Raw genomic sequence first — 15854 nt, forward strand, 5'->3', positions numbered from 1 at the left:
AAAAAACCAGAAGTTATGTCAGAAAGACTGAGAACGGGAACCGAAAGTTTATTATAGATATCTTCTTTTGGTTATCACACTTCAGAGACACGAACTAGTAAACAGCACGCTGAAGCTGACAGAGAACTGAAAAGCGAATCTAATCTGGATGAAATGAATCCGTTTTACAAATTGTAAATACTTAGTGGCAGATGCAACAAGACAGGATGTTTTTAGTGTGCAATTGAATTTGTTCACTTGACAGACTGGGGTATCTTTGGATGCTGCATAACTGAAGTAATATACCAGGGTGGCATACATAGTATAAATGATGATTATTTCTAGGAGACTAATTAGAACTTCTCCATGTAATTAGAAATTTCATTTGATTGCTAAAAATCAGTGGCGGCCTAATCCTGCGATTATCACAAAATGAAGGGTTTGAAAAAAATGATGAATACCGCTCATTTCTAAGGTGGACTAAATACAGCAGTTCCTGAGGGAGCCGTTAGAAGGAGGATGTATACAAATAACCTGTGTAATTTAGCAAGAGATTAAGAAAGTTAAATAAATAACAAAGATGCATTGTCTTCCAGGAACTTAGATTCATCTTCAGCTGCATCATTCTTGTCAGTAAAACTATTTCAGCTCATACATACAATTAAAGAAAACTCAGACCTACTAACTTGAAAAATTATTAACGACCCAAGTATTCTAAGTTGACGTGTAAACAGAACGGTTTCAGTAGCAGCCTGTTTTCGACTTTTAGCCCTGAAGTCCTAAACCAGTGCGTGGAAGTCCCAGTAAGCAAGGAACAACAGAAGGAAATCCTGAAACAATCACACTAGTCCAGTTCATACAGCAAAGAATTCTGAAACGTGACCGCGCAGCGCGTGGTGTGATCCCTGGTGATCTGCACGCTCCCATCCTGCGTGCTCACCTCTCGGAGGAGCGGGGAGGCCGGTCTGCTGCCCGAGCTGCGCGGCGTCCCGCGGGCCGGCTCTGCATCTGCAGCTGCTTCCTCCCCTCCCATTTTCGCCTGCCCTTCCAGCAGAAGGCCTGCTTGTTTTTCAGATGCTGAGGACGCAGCCGTTTCGCCTACTGTGAGAGCACGGTCTAAATCTGGTTCGTTGCTCCTAGATTTGCCAGGAACTGCTGAACTGGTGTCAGAAGGTTCATGCTGCAAACAATGGTGTGAACTACAATCTCCTTTTCCTATTGTTTCAGCTGGTACAAGAGACATAGAAGTTTTGCTGGTTTCTGTAGCACGTTCTTCAACTGTGTCAGCTGCAGTACAGTTTGTTTCTGTCTTGGTTTGGAAGGAGTCATCGTTCGTCTTTTCAGCGGGATCTCCTTCTGAGCTGTTCGCTAGTTGTTCTTTTTCATCACGTTCAGTATGGGCTGCTTCCTGCGGCTGTTGAGGAAATAAATTGTTTTAAATTCGAAACCAACCATGCACACAAAACTGCTGTAACAACAGGCCCGGACAGTTGTTCCTCCAACGTCTGCCACCACAAAGCAGTCGGTGTGGTGCCGAGGGTTTCCTGATCCTGTGAACGCGCGTGGGAACGAGTGGCAGGGAGGCTGCTCGCTTCCCAAAGGTTTCCTCTGCAGTAGGAAATGCTGCGGGGCAGCTGCCGCAGTCACAGCATGTATCGCAATGAACCGGGGGCAGGGGTGAAAAAAGGCCAGTCACCACACCCAGGCCCTTGTTTTGTGTAACTCAGGGGATAAAAATCAGTCAAAGGCTCTAAACCTTCATTGCAAGAAGCGTGAGTTAACCTTACAGGTAAGGAAATTACTGTCTTGTTGTATGAGAAAGCAGTATCTGGTGTGTGAGCTGTCCTTCTCAGTCGGCCTAAGTGGGTTAATCGAGGAATTGTTCCTGTTTGCCTCAGGAGAGCACGAACTGCGAGACCTGCTGCTGCCTAGGTAGCAGTTACCCAATTCCACTGCTGAAGCAGTCGCTAGCTAACAAAAAGTGGCAGGTAAGCCGTCCATCCCCAGCAGTGGGCAGCCAGGGTCAGGCAGGCTACGCCCAGGAGCAGCTGAATTCAGGGATTCACGGCCCTGCATTGCTCTCACTTCCCCAGCCCCTCCTGACCCCAAAGCCACCGCTCAGACCACTAAGACACGGCAGAAATGTACCAGAAAGTCCTCGGCGCTGCGTGGTTCTCCCACAGGGAAGCGGGAATCGTTTAAGCTATCTCACTTTCCCTTCCTTAGGTACCAAAACATCCACCTTAGCTCTCCAACAATCCGAATTTTGAATTTTTATGCAGTCCACACTAGCTACAAAAGTTAAATCTGTCAGGTATCTCTGGAGGCACTGCCATTAGGGTGAACTGCGGTCCCCCAGCCAAGTTACTGCAGTCACGTGCCTCATCTGAGCTTGCTTTCCAAGAAGTCGTCTGCACGTTAACTCTATCTGCCATCTCCAGCCCACGGCCACAGAAGTAACCCCACTGTCCCTGCATATTATCTTTCCTTCAAGAGGAGGTTTAAGTGAATTTCTGGTGCAATGTCTATCAAGAAATCCGTTGATTTGGGGGCTCTACCTCAAGTTTTCCTATTTACAAAACTAATCCTGTTTTCTTCTGACAAACAGAAGGGAGAAAAACTGTGACGGTCGTGCCCCTGTGCAATTAAATCCTAAATAAGAAAAAAAAAATCAAAAACAGAAGATGAAGAGCCAAAAGAGTTAATTTCTTTTCTAATACTGGTGCAAATTTTCCAAACGATTTTTGACAAGTTCTTTAAGCTTCACCTTTCAGTTTCCTACCTTGCAGAGGGAGGTCACTTTAATCCTGGGACAGACTTCAGAAACAGACCCCCCTGCATCCCTTACATAGAGAGGTGACTGAAGAAGAAGGGCAGCCTTCTTCCTTGCCTTAAACATTACAAGCTGTGATTTTGAGACCAGAGTTTAAGATGAATAGTCCCGTGTTTAACTCTCTACACAACAGGAAACCACCAAGCATTCAAACACTTGGACTGAACAGAGATAACGAGACCCCATTCTTCACAGACAAAATCCTCAAGGTTTTCTCTATCTTTGTGATCTGGCAGTGTGAAACACTGGCAGCAACTGAGCACCCTCTGTCCATCTTAATGAGCCCCTTCTGTCTCATGCTGTGCAGGCAGCTTCTTGGCCTCTCCTTCCTGCCCCTGCCCATGGCAGGGGGGTGGAATTAGAGGATCTTTAAGGTCCCTTCCAACCCAAACCCTTCTGCTCTATGATTCCATGACCCCAGGCCCCTGCGGGTACGCTCAGCTCCGGTCATGACTCTACCCTGAAAGGTGTCTGTGCAAAAGTGGCATGCTTTAACCACAGGCTCCGGTACACGGACCCATTTTTGTATACATGAAGGACATGGGGTATTCGCTCATTTAGTTCCATTTTAAGAAAATCCTGGTTCTGTTCTAAAGACATCTGCCATGATTTGTTTGCAGCACGTTGTCATCAGCTCTGACCTGGAAGCACTTGGGGTCCCTCTAAGTGGGGGGACACTAAGTAACTACTTGGTCATTTTTTTCTTTCAATACCAGTGAGAGATTTAGTGTGTGGATGCCACTGTGTATTCTTGCCAGGAGAAAGCACTGTTTTCAATGATTTTGTCACGGCTTTCCATCTTTCCAATGAAATACTGGACATTTCGATCCCTTGGTCACATCAAATGGCAGAAGCATGAACCCATTTCTAAAAGCTGGCATTTATACTTACACATGCACCGTACTCTCTGGTTTTCCCTGCTATATCAAGACAAAGCAGGAACAAAGCTGCTCCAGTCAGATTTGATATTATCTGGCTGAAGTACACAAATCCATCAGTGATACATACGACTGCCAGTGATCCTTACCTTCAGCCTGATTTGACTTCTGTCCTCTGTAACATCAAGCACTTCAATTAATGGTTGACTTTCCAGTTCTGACTGTGTGGAAAAGGAAGGGCATAGAACAGTGTCTAGGAATCCATCAACGTTTTCTTCACTGACAAACAATCTCTCCTAAAGAAAAAGAAAGAATAGGTTATGTTCTTGTTGTACTATACCTGAGTGCCACTGGAGCAAGAAACCCTCTCAAAACAACGCTAGGACCCCAATTCACAAAGTGGTTTTCACACCTCGCTCACTTCTGAAGACCCAACGTTGGACATTCAGAAGTGATGAGGTGAAACAAATTTGGACAGCGCTGCTTAGCTCATTTTGATTACAAGTATGGATCCTCACTATACACAGAGATAAAATAAACTTTTATTTTCTCTCTTTTAATATATTTCTCTCTTTTAATATATCTATTAATATATAGATCTAGATTCCCTCCGAGGAATGATTCGCACTGTTCTGCTGTCCTCACCTGCCTTAATGCCAGGAAGGCCTCAAGCATTTACGGATTTCTTTCTGTGTCTTACTTTAGGAAAATGAAAACACTTCAGACATTACTCAGGCTTCAAGATCAGACCTTCTAAAGCAAAAGCTATGAAACATGCATGACAGTATCTGTTTCACATCCATCTGAGAAGGTTTCTCAGATCTCCACTTAGGCAAGAGTAAACACCAGTAGGAGAAAACAGAGAGGTACCTCAATTACAGACAGTCCGGGGCACGTTTTGAGGCCCTTAATGTGCCATTCTGAAACAGCATGAAACATGTTGCTACAGGTTTTAAGATTTAAATCACTTACAGGTAATTAATGGTCCTAGAATATATCCTGGAGGAGCGTTTCATAAGAATGACAGAGCTCGCCCTGTCCTTATATTCTTCTGAAAACATCAGCTCTAGGCTGTGGGTACGGACGGACTTCACAGTAAAAATGGTCTGACTTGGGACTATTCTTATGCCCTGAGAATTGCCTTTCCCATTTAACAATTGTTTCGTTGGAAATAGTAGGAAAAAGTTGCAAACCATCTACTTTAAGTCATATTTTTAAATTTCTCGTCCCAGTTCCACCCTCTTGTCAACCCAACACAAGTTAAATTCAATTATCACTGACATCTTGCAGGCTGAGAAGCAAAAAGGCAATTCTGCACATTTTTGGCCCCCTACGGATGCAGCCTTATGCACAGTCAGATGCTGCACAGTTCCTACGGTACAAAATTTAACTGTCATCTTTAAAAAAAAAAACCTGCATGGGAAAAATAAAATAGCTTCCTATTTTTTTTCGCCATTTAAATTAGAAATCACAATATGGGAAGTCGTAACGTATCTAGTGCTGGTTTTCAAAAGCACGGGATTAAATACATTTTCTATCCAGAAGGATTACAATCCAGGCAAACATCCAACAGTGGGTGCAGGCGGTCTGTGAGGAGGCTGAACTACAGCCCGGTTCCCTGACAGAAAACCCTCCCGTAACGGAGATGCATCTCATGTTGTTGTGTACGGAGCCCCCGAAGTATTTATTCCCCGCTGTTCCTTCCTTTCTTTCCTGCCAGAGAGCCCCGCTGGTGCGTTGGGGTCACGGCAGCATTCTGCAGAGTTCAGAAGGTGTCAGGGTGAAGGAACAAGGCGTGCAGCACAGGCACAAACTCCCACCGTTCGTGACCTGGATCATCAGCACGGCCTTGGGCAGCACAGGGGACTCATTCCCGTCGCCGTGCCCACGCAGTGCAGCCGGAGCAGCGCAGCGTCCCCCCTGCGGGGCTCCCAGCACGCTGCCCTGGGACACAACCACTGCGGGCTCTGGTCTCAGCACCGTGGCTGCAATTCTCTGCTTCCCCCCAAACTGCTGTGACTGTACGTAAGTCTTTTTGCCTTCATTTTTCTATACAAAATGGGGAAAACGTGTTGTTTTTTTCTCCCTCTGAACCTGTATTTGTTTTGTCTAGCGAGAGCATAAGCCTTTTATAAAAGGATTCTTACTGCGCATTTGTGCTCCTAACAACAGCGGTACCCGATCTGTAAGCCATGCAACAACAAAACCAAATCCCAGGTGTAGGAATCCAGAGAGGAGATGCTTTAAATGACAACAGTTCTGCTACGTCTAAATACAGCAAACCACGTCCTCAGGTCGCGCTGTCTGACCTGACTTCCACCGGCCGGTCCCTCGCAGAAGCTGCGGAGCCGCTGCCCAGTACAGCCCTGGTCGAGCAGCGGCACAGGGGGCAGAAACGACATCAAGGGGGCACTGGGGAAAGGGCAGGAGATGTGAGCAGACCCGAGAGGACCCCTCCGAGTGACCGTGAGGGTCGGGAAGCCGTGGCTGGAGCCACCTCTGCAGCCGGGGCCAGGAGTGCCAACACCAGAGCGAGCGGGGGCTCGGTGGCAGGGAGCGCCAGGCACGGCGTTACGCTTCAGCAACAAGACCCACCATTTATTTTTTCTGATTCAAGGCAAAATAACTGGTTTTCTTCACAGGAAATACTGTTAACAACACAGAACGGAAGGCCTGCTGATCAGTACTCTAGCCAAGGATAAGAGGTAGCTGCCTGAGATGATGCCTGCACCATTTTAATCACCACGAGCCAGTTTCACCAGGTTTAGCACCAGCTTGGCAACGTATTCCCCGAGCCGCACGCTCACATTTCAAGGAAATATTTAAAACATTGTCACCAGCGGCCTGTCATAAATCAAAACGCCATGTGCTGTACATGCAAGCAATGCCGTTTGTTACTGAGACAATGACTACCATTAGCGTGTTCAGACAACCAGCAACTGTAATTCGAACTTTGCATTCACAGCAAGCATATGCCGAGGCATTTATATTACTGCAGATGTTATCAAAGCACAGAGTTTGGCAAAAAGCAACTGGGGGATTTATTTAAAGCCTGTTTGCTCTGGCTCGCAAGAGCAGCAGAGGAGAGGCCTCCACAGATGATTTCAATGACCCTGTGAAGTAATGATTTGGTTTTAAACAGTTTGTTTCCCGATATTTATGACGGGCCGGTAGCAACTTAGAATCACACGTGGTTTTCCCCAAACACGCAATCTTCTGCTGCTTGGTCCGGGCTCATTTGTCCCTGCAGCCAACCCGAGGCCAAACGGACACAAAGGTCAGCAGGGACGGCCCTGCCTTGCAGCACAGCCCTCGCACGGCAGCACAACCCCGCAGGCGCAGCCCGGTGCAGGTCCCCCCACGCCGCCCCGAGTACCTGGCTCTGCGTCACTTTACACAAACTCATCGCCAGCCTTACAGCAGGACAGACCTCAGGCTTGCATTACCTGCACGCCTGCTGTAGCGAGAGGCTGATTCCAACGAGAGAAGGGACTCGGACCTACCGCCCCGCCGGCCCTCGGTCCGCACAGTCCCACTGCAAACCAGCTCAGCACGGGGCTCTGGAGGTTGTGGAGAAAAGAATTACTGAACTGGGGGTGAAAATTTTTACAAGGTGCCCGTGACTGCCAAGATTAAACAGCTCAAAAGATGCTTTCATGTGCTTAATCAATAGGTTAATAACGTTTCCTGACACAACTGTTCTGTATAAGTACATTATTCCCATAACGCGCCTAGCAATTAAAGGCTATTCAGAAATTAGATTGTTTTATAGCAGAAGAAAACTAACTATGACTTTTAAGTTAGAGAGGTTACATTGGAAAAAAAAATCAAATAAGTCTGTTCTGTTCTCCTTTTCCAACCTCCTCTGGCCCCCCCAAAAACTTGCCAAGAGTCCTGAAACGCTGAGCACACAATTAAATGAACCAAAAATAAACTTCTGTAAGATTAAGCAGAACAGTCTCAGTTTCTAGCATCACCTTCTAAGAAGTCATCCCTAACCAAAGTATATTAACTCTTCACAGTAGTTCAGAAACTGAAAACTGTAACACGGATTGAAGAATTGAAAGAAAGCACATAACACAACTCAAAATGGCTTGGAAGCGAGGACAAAAGTAGAGCAAGCAGGAGTGCATCTGATCTCGCAGCCAGCTGGGATCCAGCACCTCTGTTAGGATCTGCAAGTGCCCTTCAGGAGCACACCGCAGCATCCGCTCTGTTCTCCAGTACAGATTTCTTCCTGAAGGTCAGGGGCTTAAAATGGAAAGGTATCTTACGCTTCCCAACACAACTCCGTAGGCTGCACGCTCGGTTGCCTCTGGAACCAAGACAGCTCCTCCACAAGAGCCCCAACCCCGGGATCACCGGGCACGAGGAGGGCCCCAGCACGGGCCCGGGGGCGCACCCACGGGAGCATCCCCAGCCCACGCTGCCGGCGCTGGGAGCAGCGAGCCCCAGCAGCCACGCCTCGCACGCTGCTGCCTTCTCCTCCAGGGAAATCGTGGCCTCCCTGCAGCGCCCACCGGGGCCACGTCGTGGGGCACGCCATCACCTGCACCGCCTGCAACAGGTCCGAGGGCACGGACAGGACGAATACCACGTCTAATGAGATAACAAGAGGGATTAGTTAGAAAGAGTTCAGACTTGGGTCCCTCCGTTACAAAGACAGCTAGAAATAGTACTCTTCTCGTGAGTTTTCTGCAAACGGGTCACAGCCATGGAGGAGCTGCCCCATAGCATTCCTGCTGTCGAAGCAGGAGGCCCAAGTCCAGGGGTTAGACACGTGGCACTCGATGTGCAGCACACTTACCAGAGGTTACAGCGCTTCAGCGGTATTTACCAGCTCCTTTCTAAAGGAAAAAGCAACAAGAGCTTGGAAAGGATCTCCTCCACCGGGCTCTGGTGGCCATGCCAAGCAGAAAAATCAGAGGGCGTTTTATGTTCTGCAACATGCCCACCTAAAACCTTCTCCACGAAGACATCGGCATTCCCCCAGAAGTTAAACACGGCTTTTGTATCGCTGCACAGCTCCCTTTTGGGTATCTATGTTAGGTAATCCTCACAAACAACACTGCTCATGCTTAGTTCAAACCATGAGCTAGTCAGGAATGTTTAGCATAACGTTCTTCATTCCGTAACCGTTAAGAATAAATAAATCTCAGTCCGTAGCAAAGCAGAGGAAACAGTGCTCCCCCCTTTTCTCTGGAGCTCTGCAGGCGTTCGCTTCCTCAGCAGTCACCTCACCATGAGTTAAATCTTAATATTCTCCATCACGTTACGTGGGCTTTTATTACAAGAGGCCTGTTGGTTTGGGTTTTGTTTTCCTTCGTGAGCAAAGAAGAGATTCTACATTGTACGGAAATGGGATAAAAAAAGCAAATTTCTTTTTCTGGGGTGCCCCAGCCAGACCCCCGGAGCAGGACAGCGAGGGCATCCTCCGAACAAAGTCCCCGAGCACGCTGAGGAGGGCAGGAACGGTGTGGGTCAGCACAAGTGGGAATTCCTACGTTACCCAATGTTTTCTAGTCACATGAAAATAGGCACACATGACTCTTTTGGGGTCATGCACAATTAATTATTTACCAAACATGTTTCACGTGCCAAGAATGGAGACTCCAAGCCTCAGTAGCTGCGATGCACCCACCAGAAAACTGGCTTTTATTCCTGTTCAGAATCGAGCGTTTAGCCCCAGGAGACCAAACACAAGAAGATGGTGCTTCACGGACGCACGATTTCAGCCATTTCCCAACTCCAGCTCCGCCGTAAACCAGGACGTTCCGGGACGCGCTGTTCTCAGAAACCTTGCCTGGCAGGCTTACAGCTTTTATTAATGGTTATTTAACTCTCAGCCATTCTTTTTCACAATATACTGCGCAGGCTCTCTTTCTTAAAATGAAAGGGAATTCTCTGATGCAGGAGGTTCCTTGGCCTGAGCTCCCAGGATTTAAACAAGTGGAAGCAAAAGGTGCGGAAGGACCAGATAAGGAATAAGGGAGGGAGCACGGCTGGCAGGTGGTGATTCTGGCAGCTTCCCCAGGTCACGGGTCTCTACTCCCCTGAAAAAACAGGGCCTGGAGTGACTTACAGAGAGATCAACGCTTTGGGGTCTGCGGCTGGTACAGCGACTGAACACAACGGCCAGTGACAAAAGATAACTTTTAAGCCCTTGAAATACAAATGACCCTGGTCCAACAAGTCCGAAGTTATGAAATTTCTACCTTTACAGGATTTCTGCTCACCGTGACGAGCGTGAAGAGACAGCATGGCTTGGCCAAGAGGCAAAACTACTCAGAAAGAAAAAGAAGCAATGGCTGCAACCGCTGACTAAAAAGTTACGGCGCGGAGTCAGCAGAGCGCTATGAGTTGTACGGGGAAGTGGTAAAACCAGGAGGACATTAAGAGCTACCAAACGAAGGAATACTGGCAATGACACACTCAAGGTCTGGGGGGTGGAGGACTGTTGCACTGTAAAGATTTGCTGAAAATAAGCACTTGCTTTAGCTGTGGTGAGGATCCAGACTGCTCAGCATCTATGGAAACTGTGCTCTAAATATATCGTCTTTCAGCACAGGGATTCAAACGTATCTGACTTCACAAAAGGAAAACCAGTCCTTGAAATTGTGTTTCAAGAACGTTGTCCTAAGCACAAGCTCGACTCATTCTTCTACCATTATCTGTATCAGCCCAATTTCCGAGGAGAAAAGAGGGCAGTGCGGTAACAGGAACACGACGATCACGCAAGGCAGGGCTGTGCAATTACCGGCCCCGTTATCGCACACGTTGATCTGGCAGAGGCACACGGGCAATAAAAACCAAGCAAACAGACGCTGCACAACATCACAGTCCAGGGACAGGGCTGCCGAAGAGATGCATTCTGCTCATGCAGAGAACAATTATCGTAACACGTTTTCCTGGCTGTTGGGCGCGTTAACGGGAGACAATTACCCGGGCAGCCTAACAGGGCTTTGTAGCAGCCGCTGTGGCAAGGGCCACCGCCGAGCTGGGCAGATTTCTGCCGTAACCAACCCAGCAAGGAGCCCGCTCCTAGCAGCCTGGAAAACAGAAACCCTTGGTCTCCAGCAAGAAGCAGCTTCCCAGGAGACAGCAGAACAGGCATTTCCTACCCGTAAAAAACACCGGCCTCTTCGTGAGCTATCCTCTGGCTACGCTGCTGTGGGGAAGCAACTACAAAGAAGCAGGCAGCAGCACAACTGGGAGGTAAAGGACAAAACTCCTGCTCACCTAGGCCACCAAAAGCTGCCTAAAGCGATTAAACAGGGCACTGCTGCTGTGCATATTCCAGAAATACTCTCTTCTGTGACTGATGCAACTCCTCGCAGATCTCAACGCAGAGAACGTAGCTCTGATTTATAGGAATAGATTCAAAGAAAAAATACCAGCGATTACGGCAGACAAATTGGAGAAATCAACATAAGTAGAAGAGAAACGACCACAAGCAAATTGTTAATGGACAGAAGACGGCAAATAATAGTAGCTCTAATTAAATATTAATTTTTCTCACTTCACTCTGAATGAATGCAGCTATCTGTGCTGGCACAGGCACTTCTGGGAAATAGCACAGTTAAAAAAAAGCAAACAGAACAAATGACTTCAGATTATTTCAACTGCTTCAATTTGCAGGCTTGTATCCAAAAAGACTGCACCCCAGAAGAAATCAATCTTTTTTACTCTGCTGCATGAATGAATGGCTGGGAGGCCTATGACTAATTCCAAGTCTCCTCCTCCTACTACTCCATCCAAAACATTTGATAATATATAAGAAATTCAGGCCACCGAAAGATTTTTTTGTCACAAAAAGGTAATATTGACTAAAATCCCATTACTGGCTAGCCTTTTAACACCTTTCAATAGAATGATGTTCCCCCCGTCATAATAATGAATACACACACCAAGCAGCGTAACAATTAGACTGAGATCAAAGCGTGCAAACATGTCAATCAACCACAGTACTAAAGACACACTTCAAGCAGAATCTCCTGTTCCCAAACTGAGTTTTCAGTAATAACCCCACAGTCACAGAAAGCTGCTTTTTCACTAAAAAAAAAAAAAGATCTTTGCTACAACCATTTAAAATGACAAAACAGAGTATCGCAGCAGTGTGTCCAAACCGCTGTATCCTCACCACTTTACTGGTTCTGCCAAACTCCCTGAAAAAAAAGCAGGCTGTGAGATACTCCAGTAGAAGACTGCTAAACCTGCATTTAGGCCTGTTTGCCATAAAACAATGAGCAAGCAGACTGACGTGCACCATGGCACATGATGAAAGAGACGGAAATCCAGACTACATGAAAAAGTGGGTAAAATGCCTGTAGTGCCTGTCCCTCCCTTCTGCACCTATAAAGAGAAGGGCCAGCAGTCTGCATGATGGCTTGCTTGATGCAATTTGACATTGTGTCAGCACCCAGTACTTGGTCACACCGATTAACATCAGTGCCAAACGTTTTGTGGTCCCACTTGCACAGACTTGCAAGCTCCTGCTTTGGTAAAAGTCAAGGAAATGCACTGCAAACAGTTTCGTGTGGGTGGTTCTCAAGAAATCCATCATCTCTGATACGCACCCGAACCAATGAGCTCCTCCTTCAGAGAAGTTCACAGAAAAGGTGTGCAGCCTACTAAATGGGAAATAAAATATGAAGATTCAGCTGTACGTATACTCGTTGGATAATTATATCTCCTCCAGAATCATGCAGTGTTTTCTAATTGTAGGGACAGAGCAATTAAGATACCCCAAACCATCATCCCACTGGATATGCTTTGTCTGCTAGTTTTGTGGACTTGCACTCCCATGGTTTGTGATCCAAACTGCAAAGGGTTTTGTTGTTCTAAAACAAAGATCAACTGAAAATCACTGGGCCAAAAAGTTACATAAGAACTATGCAGCCTTAATCCCTGCTCACGATACGTTCTTTGAAGCACTGAGCTTCCAGAATAATGTAGTTCTCCACAAAACTTGTGTCTGTGTTTCTTCACAGCAGGAAGTGCCACAACGTGAGCATCTTTTTGGGGAGACTGCCAGCTCTCAGTTAGCAGTGTCAGCCAGATGCAGCAGATGTGCCATGCTCACACGGAGCATCCTCTGCCTAACAACCCATAAAATAATAAGACATCTAAACTAGAATCATATTGGGATTTGTAAGAAGAGGGGATGAAGAACTAGGCCAGCAAAATGGCAATCAGCAGCTGTCTGTTCACAGCTGCTGGTTGCAGCATCACCCTGCTTGAACTAGCACGTGTTCCTGCAATGGAAACAGAAATTCTGTCCTGAAAGACAGACAGGTACACTCCCCTCACACACCTGCATTTCAGTGAATTGTATGCATGTATGTACCTCTGATGTATTATAAACACCTCCTTTCTTCATGCACACAGGTGGGCATGAGCCAGATGGTCATTTACATGGCCTTAAAGACTAAAGCTAAGGACACAGCACAGGTCCTGTTTTTACTCGTTATCAGCACTTCCCTTAGAAAAAACATCAGCTCAGGAGGCAGAAGCCATTTCAGCTCCAAGGACACAGTTATCAGCTCCGTGACATGACCTCCATGCTGCCGGTACAAGACCGCTGCTAATTGTGTCGTTGCACTGACGTCTGGTCACGGCTCTCGGAGGGAACCGATTTCCGTCACCACCAGCTTCTTCCGAGCTGGGACCGATAACCTAACAGCTCCTGGAGATATCATTTATAAACAACTCCAAAAGCGGGAGCTGCATGCTCGAGCGAGGCTGTGACTTGGCTGGGAGCAGGATGAGCAACCTGCCACGAGGGCTGTTACCTGCAGAGCGGAGGCGTCAAGGCCGAAGCAGAATTTCTCCCAGGGCCCGTTGCTCCCAGGGGCCTTGGCGAGCCCGATGGCAGCGTTGTGGGCGCTCACACTGACGCTGGTCTCGGGGGCTGCCAGCCTGTTTGCGGGAGGAAACCTCAGGAACAGGGCGTAGGCAGCGGTGGCACTGGAGAAGCGGAGGCTGTAGTGGTTCGTGCCCACGTCCCCCCGGAGGCTGTGGGGCTGGATGCCGGGCACGGGCAGCAGCAGGGTGAGGGAGGCCTCATCCTGGCGGCAGCGGAAGGGAGGGCACAGGGCAGGCTCGGGGCTGCCGCGGCCCCGGGGCAGAGCCATGTCGCCGGGGCCGTCCTCAGCCGCCGGCGGGGCTGGGCACGGGGGGGAGCCCACAGTGAGGCCGCCGGGCTCGGCCGGCTCGGGGCTGGCGGGGGAAGCGGCCCCGGAGCGGGGGGGATCCCCGGGGGGAGTGGGGGGGTCCTCACTGCTCCACGTGCTGCAGGAGGAAGGAGGAGGGGAAGAAGAAGGAGGAGGAGAAGGAGGAGGAGCAGCAGCCCCGCCGCCACCGCCCCCCTCAGCCGCCGGCTTCCCGCCGGGGCCGGGCTGCTCCAGCCGCTCCCCGTCGTCCCCGTGCGGCTGCCGGGGGCCGGTGGGCGGCAGGACGGGCAGCGTGACCAGCAGCCGCCGCTCGGCCTTGTTGAAGGCAGCCCGGCCGCGGCTCTCGTCCACGGCGTAGGGCAGGCGGAGGCGGAGGCGGTAGGCGGGCCGCCGCGAGTCGAGGCGCAGCTCCCGCGGGCGGACCTCGAGCACGGCCTGGGCGGCGGAGCTGAGCAGCGGCAGCTCCACCGTCACCACCAGCTCCCGCGGCACCGGGCTGGGCGCCGAGTCGCGGCAGCAGCGGTAGTCCTGCAGCTCCACGTAGGAGCGCTGCCGGAGGCTCCAGCGAGGCGTGGTGGGGCCGGTTTCACGGGGCGGGGGGGCGGGAGGGTCGGGGACGGGAACGGGAACGGGGACGGGGACGGGGAAAGGCGGCAGCGGGCAGCCGGTGTCGGCGGGAGGCGGCGTTGCGCCGCCGGGCAGCGGGGTGCGGATGACGGGTGCCTGCGGGACGCCCTTGTAGGCGGCCCCGCGGAGGACGGCGGCGTTGGTGCGGTCGAGCTGCACGGCGAAGCGGCGCCCCACGGCCTCCAGCGCCGTGTCGCTGAGCAGGCGGCGGAAGCGGGGGCTGCGGGCGGCCAGGCGCAGCGCCGCCGGGTGGAAAACCACGTCGTAAACCAGGCGGCGGCGGCCGCCCCGGCCCAGCTCCTCGCGGCCCGGCGCCAGGCTGTAAGGCAGGGCCCAGCGGTGACCGCCGGGCTCGGCGCGGGCCTGCGGGCGGTCGACGTGCGGGTTGCTGCAGACGTTGATGTAGCAGCGGCGGGAGCCGGCCTGGCTGGTGCGCAGCACGTAGCCGGGGGTCGGGTGGATGAAGCGCACCTCCACGCCGCGCTCCCGTTCCAGCGCCGTCACCTCCTCCTCGTACAGCCGCCGCTGCTCGGGGTCGGCCAGCTCGGCCGCGTACTCGGCGAACAGCTCGCGGAAGCGCGGCTCGCGGAAGGCCTGCCGCAGCCGCTCCGCTTCCTCGGCGCTGAGCTCCAGCTGCTCCGGCCGCCCTTCGGCCGCCATCGCCCCGCGGCCCGGCCCGGCCGCACGGGTCGCCGTGGAGACGCCAAACAAGATGGCGGCCCCCGCCCGTTGCTGTGGTGATGCTAAACAAGATGGCGGCGGCGGGGCCCTGCTGCCGGTTGCCGTGAGGGCGCCGTGGGGGTTGGTGTCTCCATGCCTTCCCCCCCCGGTCTTCCTCAGTGCCCCGGCCCGACCCGGGGTGGAAAAGGCGGCAGCTCTCCGTTGTAAGGCAAACCATGTGCATATATGTAATATATATCTATATATATATGATATAGAGAGATATAAACACTGCCTGGCCCTGAGTTCCCCACCTTTCTGATTGCTCCTGCAGTAGGATTTCCAAAAAGCACTCCCCAGAAATGTCAAAGGACCCTGTCCTTGTTCCCTTTACACCTCTCCTCACCCTGGCTGCCTAACGTTCGTTATCCAATGGTTATACTGCCAGCAGTAATCAGTGCCTCACAACTCTTCCTTAGACGTTTCCAGTCCAAAGAAAAATCCTAGCCCATGTTCCTCTATTTGCTGCAAATAACTAGCTATCAGTTAAGAACAGCATGGTGAAAACCAAAGTTCTCCTTATCTTTAACTTCCTTTCTAAAAGACGGGTATTTTCTATCCGCTATACATGCCTTGCTTCCTCCAGTGGCCTTCATTTATTACATTGTGGCAATTCATCTTCATTGTGACTCTACATTTTATCTA

General features: G+C 50.3%; 1 protein-coding gene across 1 annotated transcript; it reads right to left on the reverse strand.

Annotated features, from left to right (window-relative positions):
- Positions 1–28: 28 nt before the first annotated feature.
- Positions 29–15735, reverse strand: DNAAF2 (dynein axonemal assembly factor 2). Its single transcript, XM_040558884.1, has 3 exons — positions 13482–15735; positions 3840–3986; positions 29–1393 (listed from the first exon to the last, which is right to left on the reverse strand). The coding sequence occupies exons 1-3, from the start codon at positions 15147–15149 to the stop codon at positions 824–826; spliced, it is 2385 nt and encodes a 794-aa protein (XP_040414818.1). The 5' UTR covers positions 15150–15735; the 3' UTR covers positions 29–823.
- Positions 15736–15854: the final 119 nt, after the last annotated feature.

Source organism: Cygnus olor, chromosome 5 (genome assembly GCF_009769625.2).
Source record: "Cygnus olor isolate bCygOlo1 chromosome 5, bCygOlo1.pri.v2, whole genome shotgun sequence".
NCBI lineage: Eukaryota > Metazoa > Chordata > Aves > Anseriformes > Anatidae > Cygnus > Cygnus olor.

Excerpts from the sequence above, each read along its gene's own strand:
- DNAAF2 (XM_040558884.1), bottom strand. The coding sequence starts at position 15,149 with ATGGCGGCCGAAGGGCGGCCGGAGCAGCTGGAGCTCAGCGCCGAGGAA. Across the intron at positions 3,987-13,481 it reads TTGACGCCTCCGCTCTGCAG|GAGAGATTGTTTGTCAGTGA; the intron begins GTAACAGCCCTC and ends CTTTTTCTTTAG. Across the intron at positions 1,394-3,839 it reads GAAGTCAAATCAGGCTGAAG|CCGCAGGAAGCAGCCCATAC; the intron begins GTAAGGATCACT and ends TTTCCTCAACAG.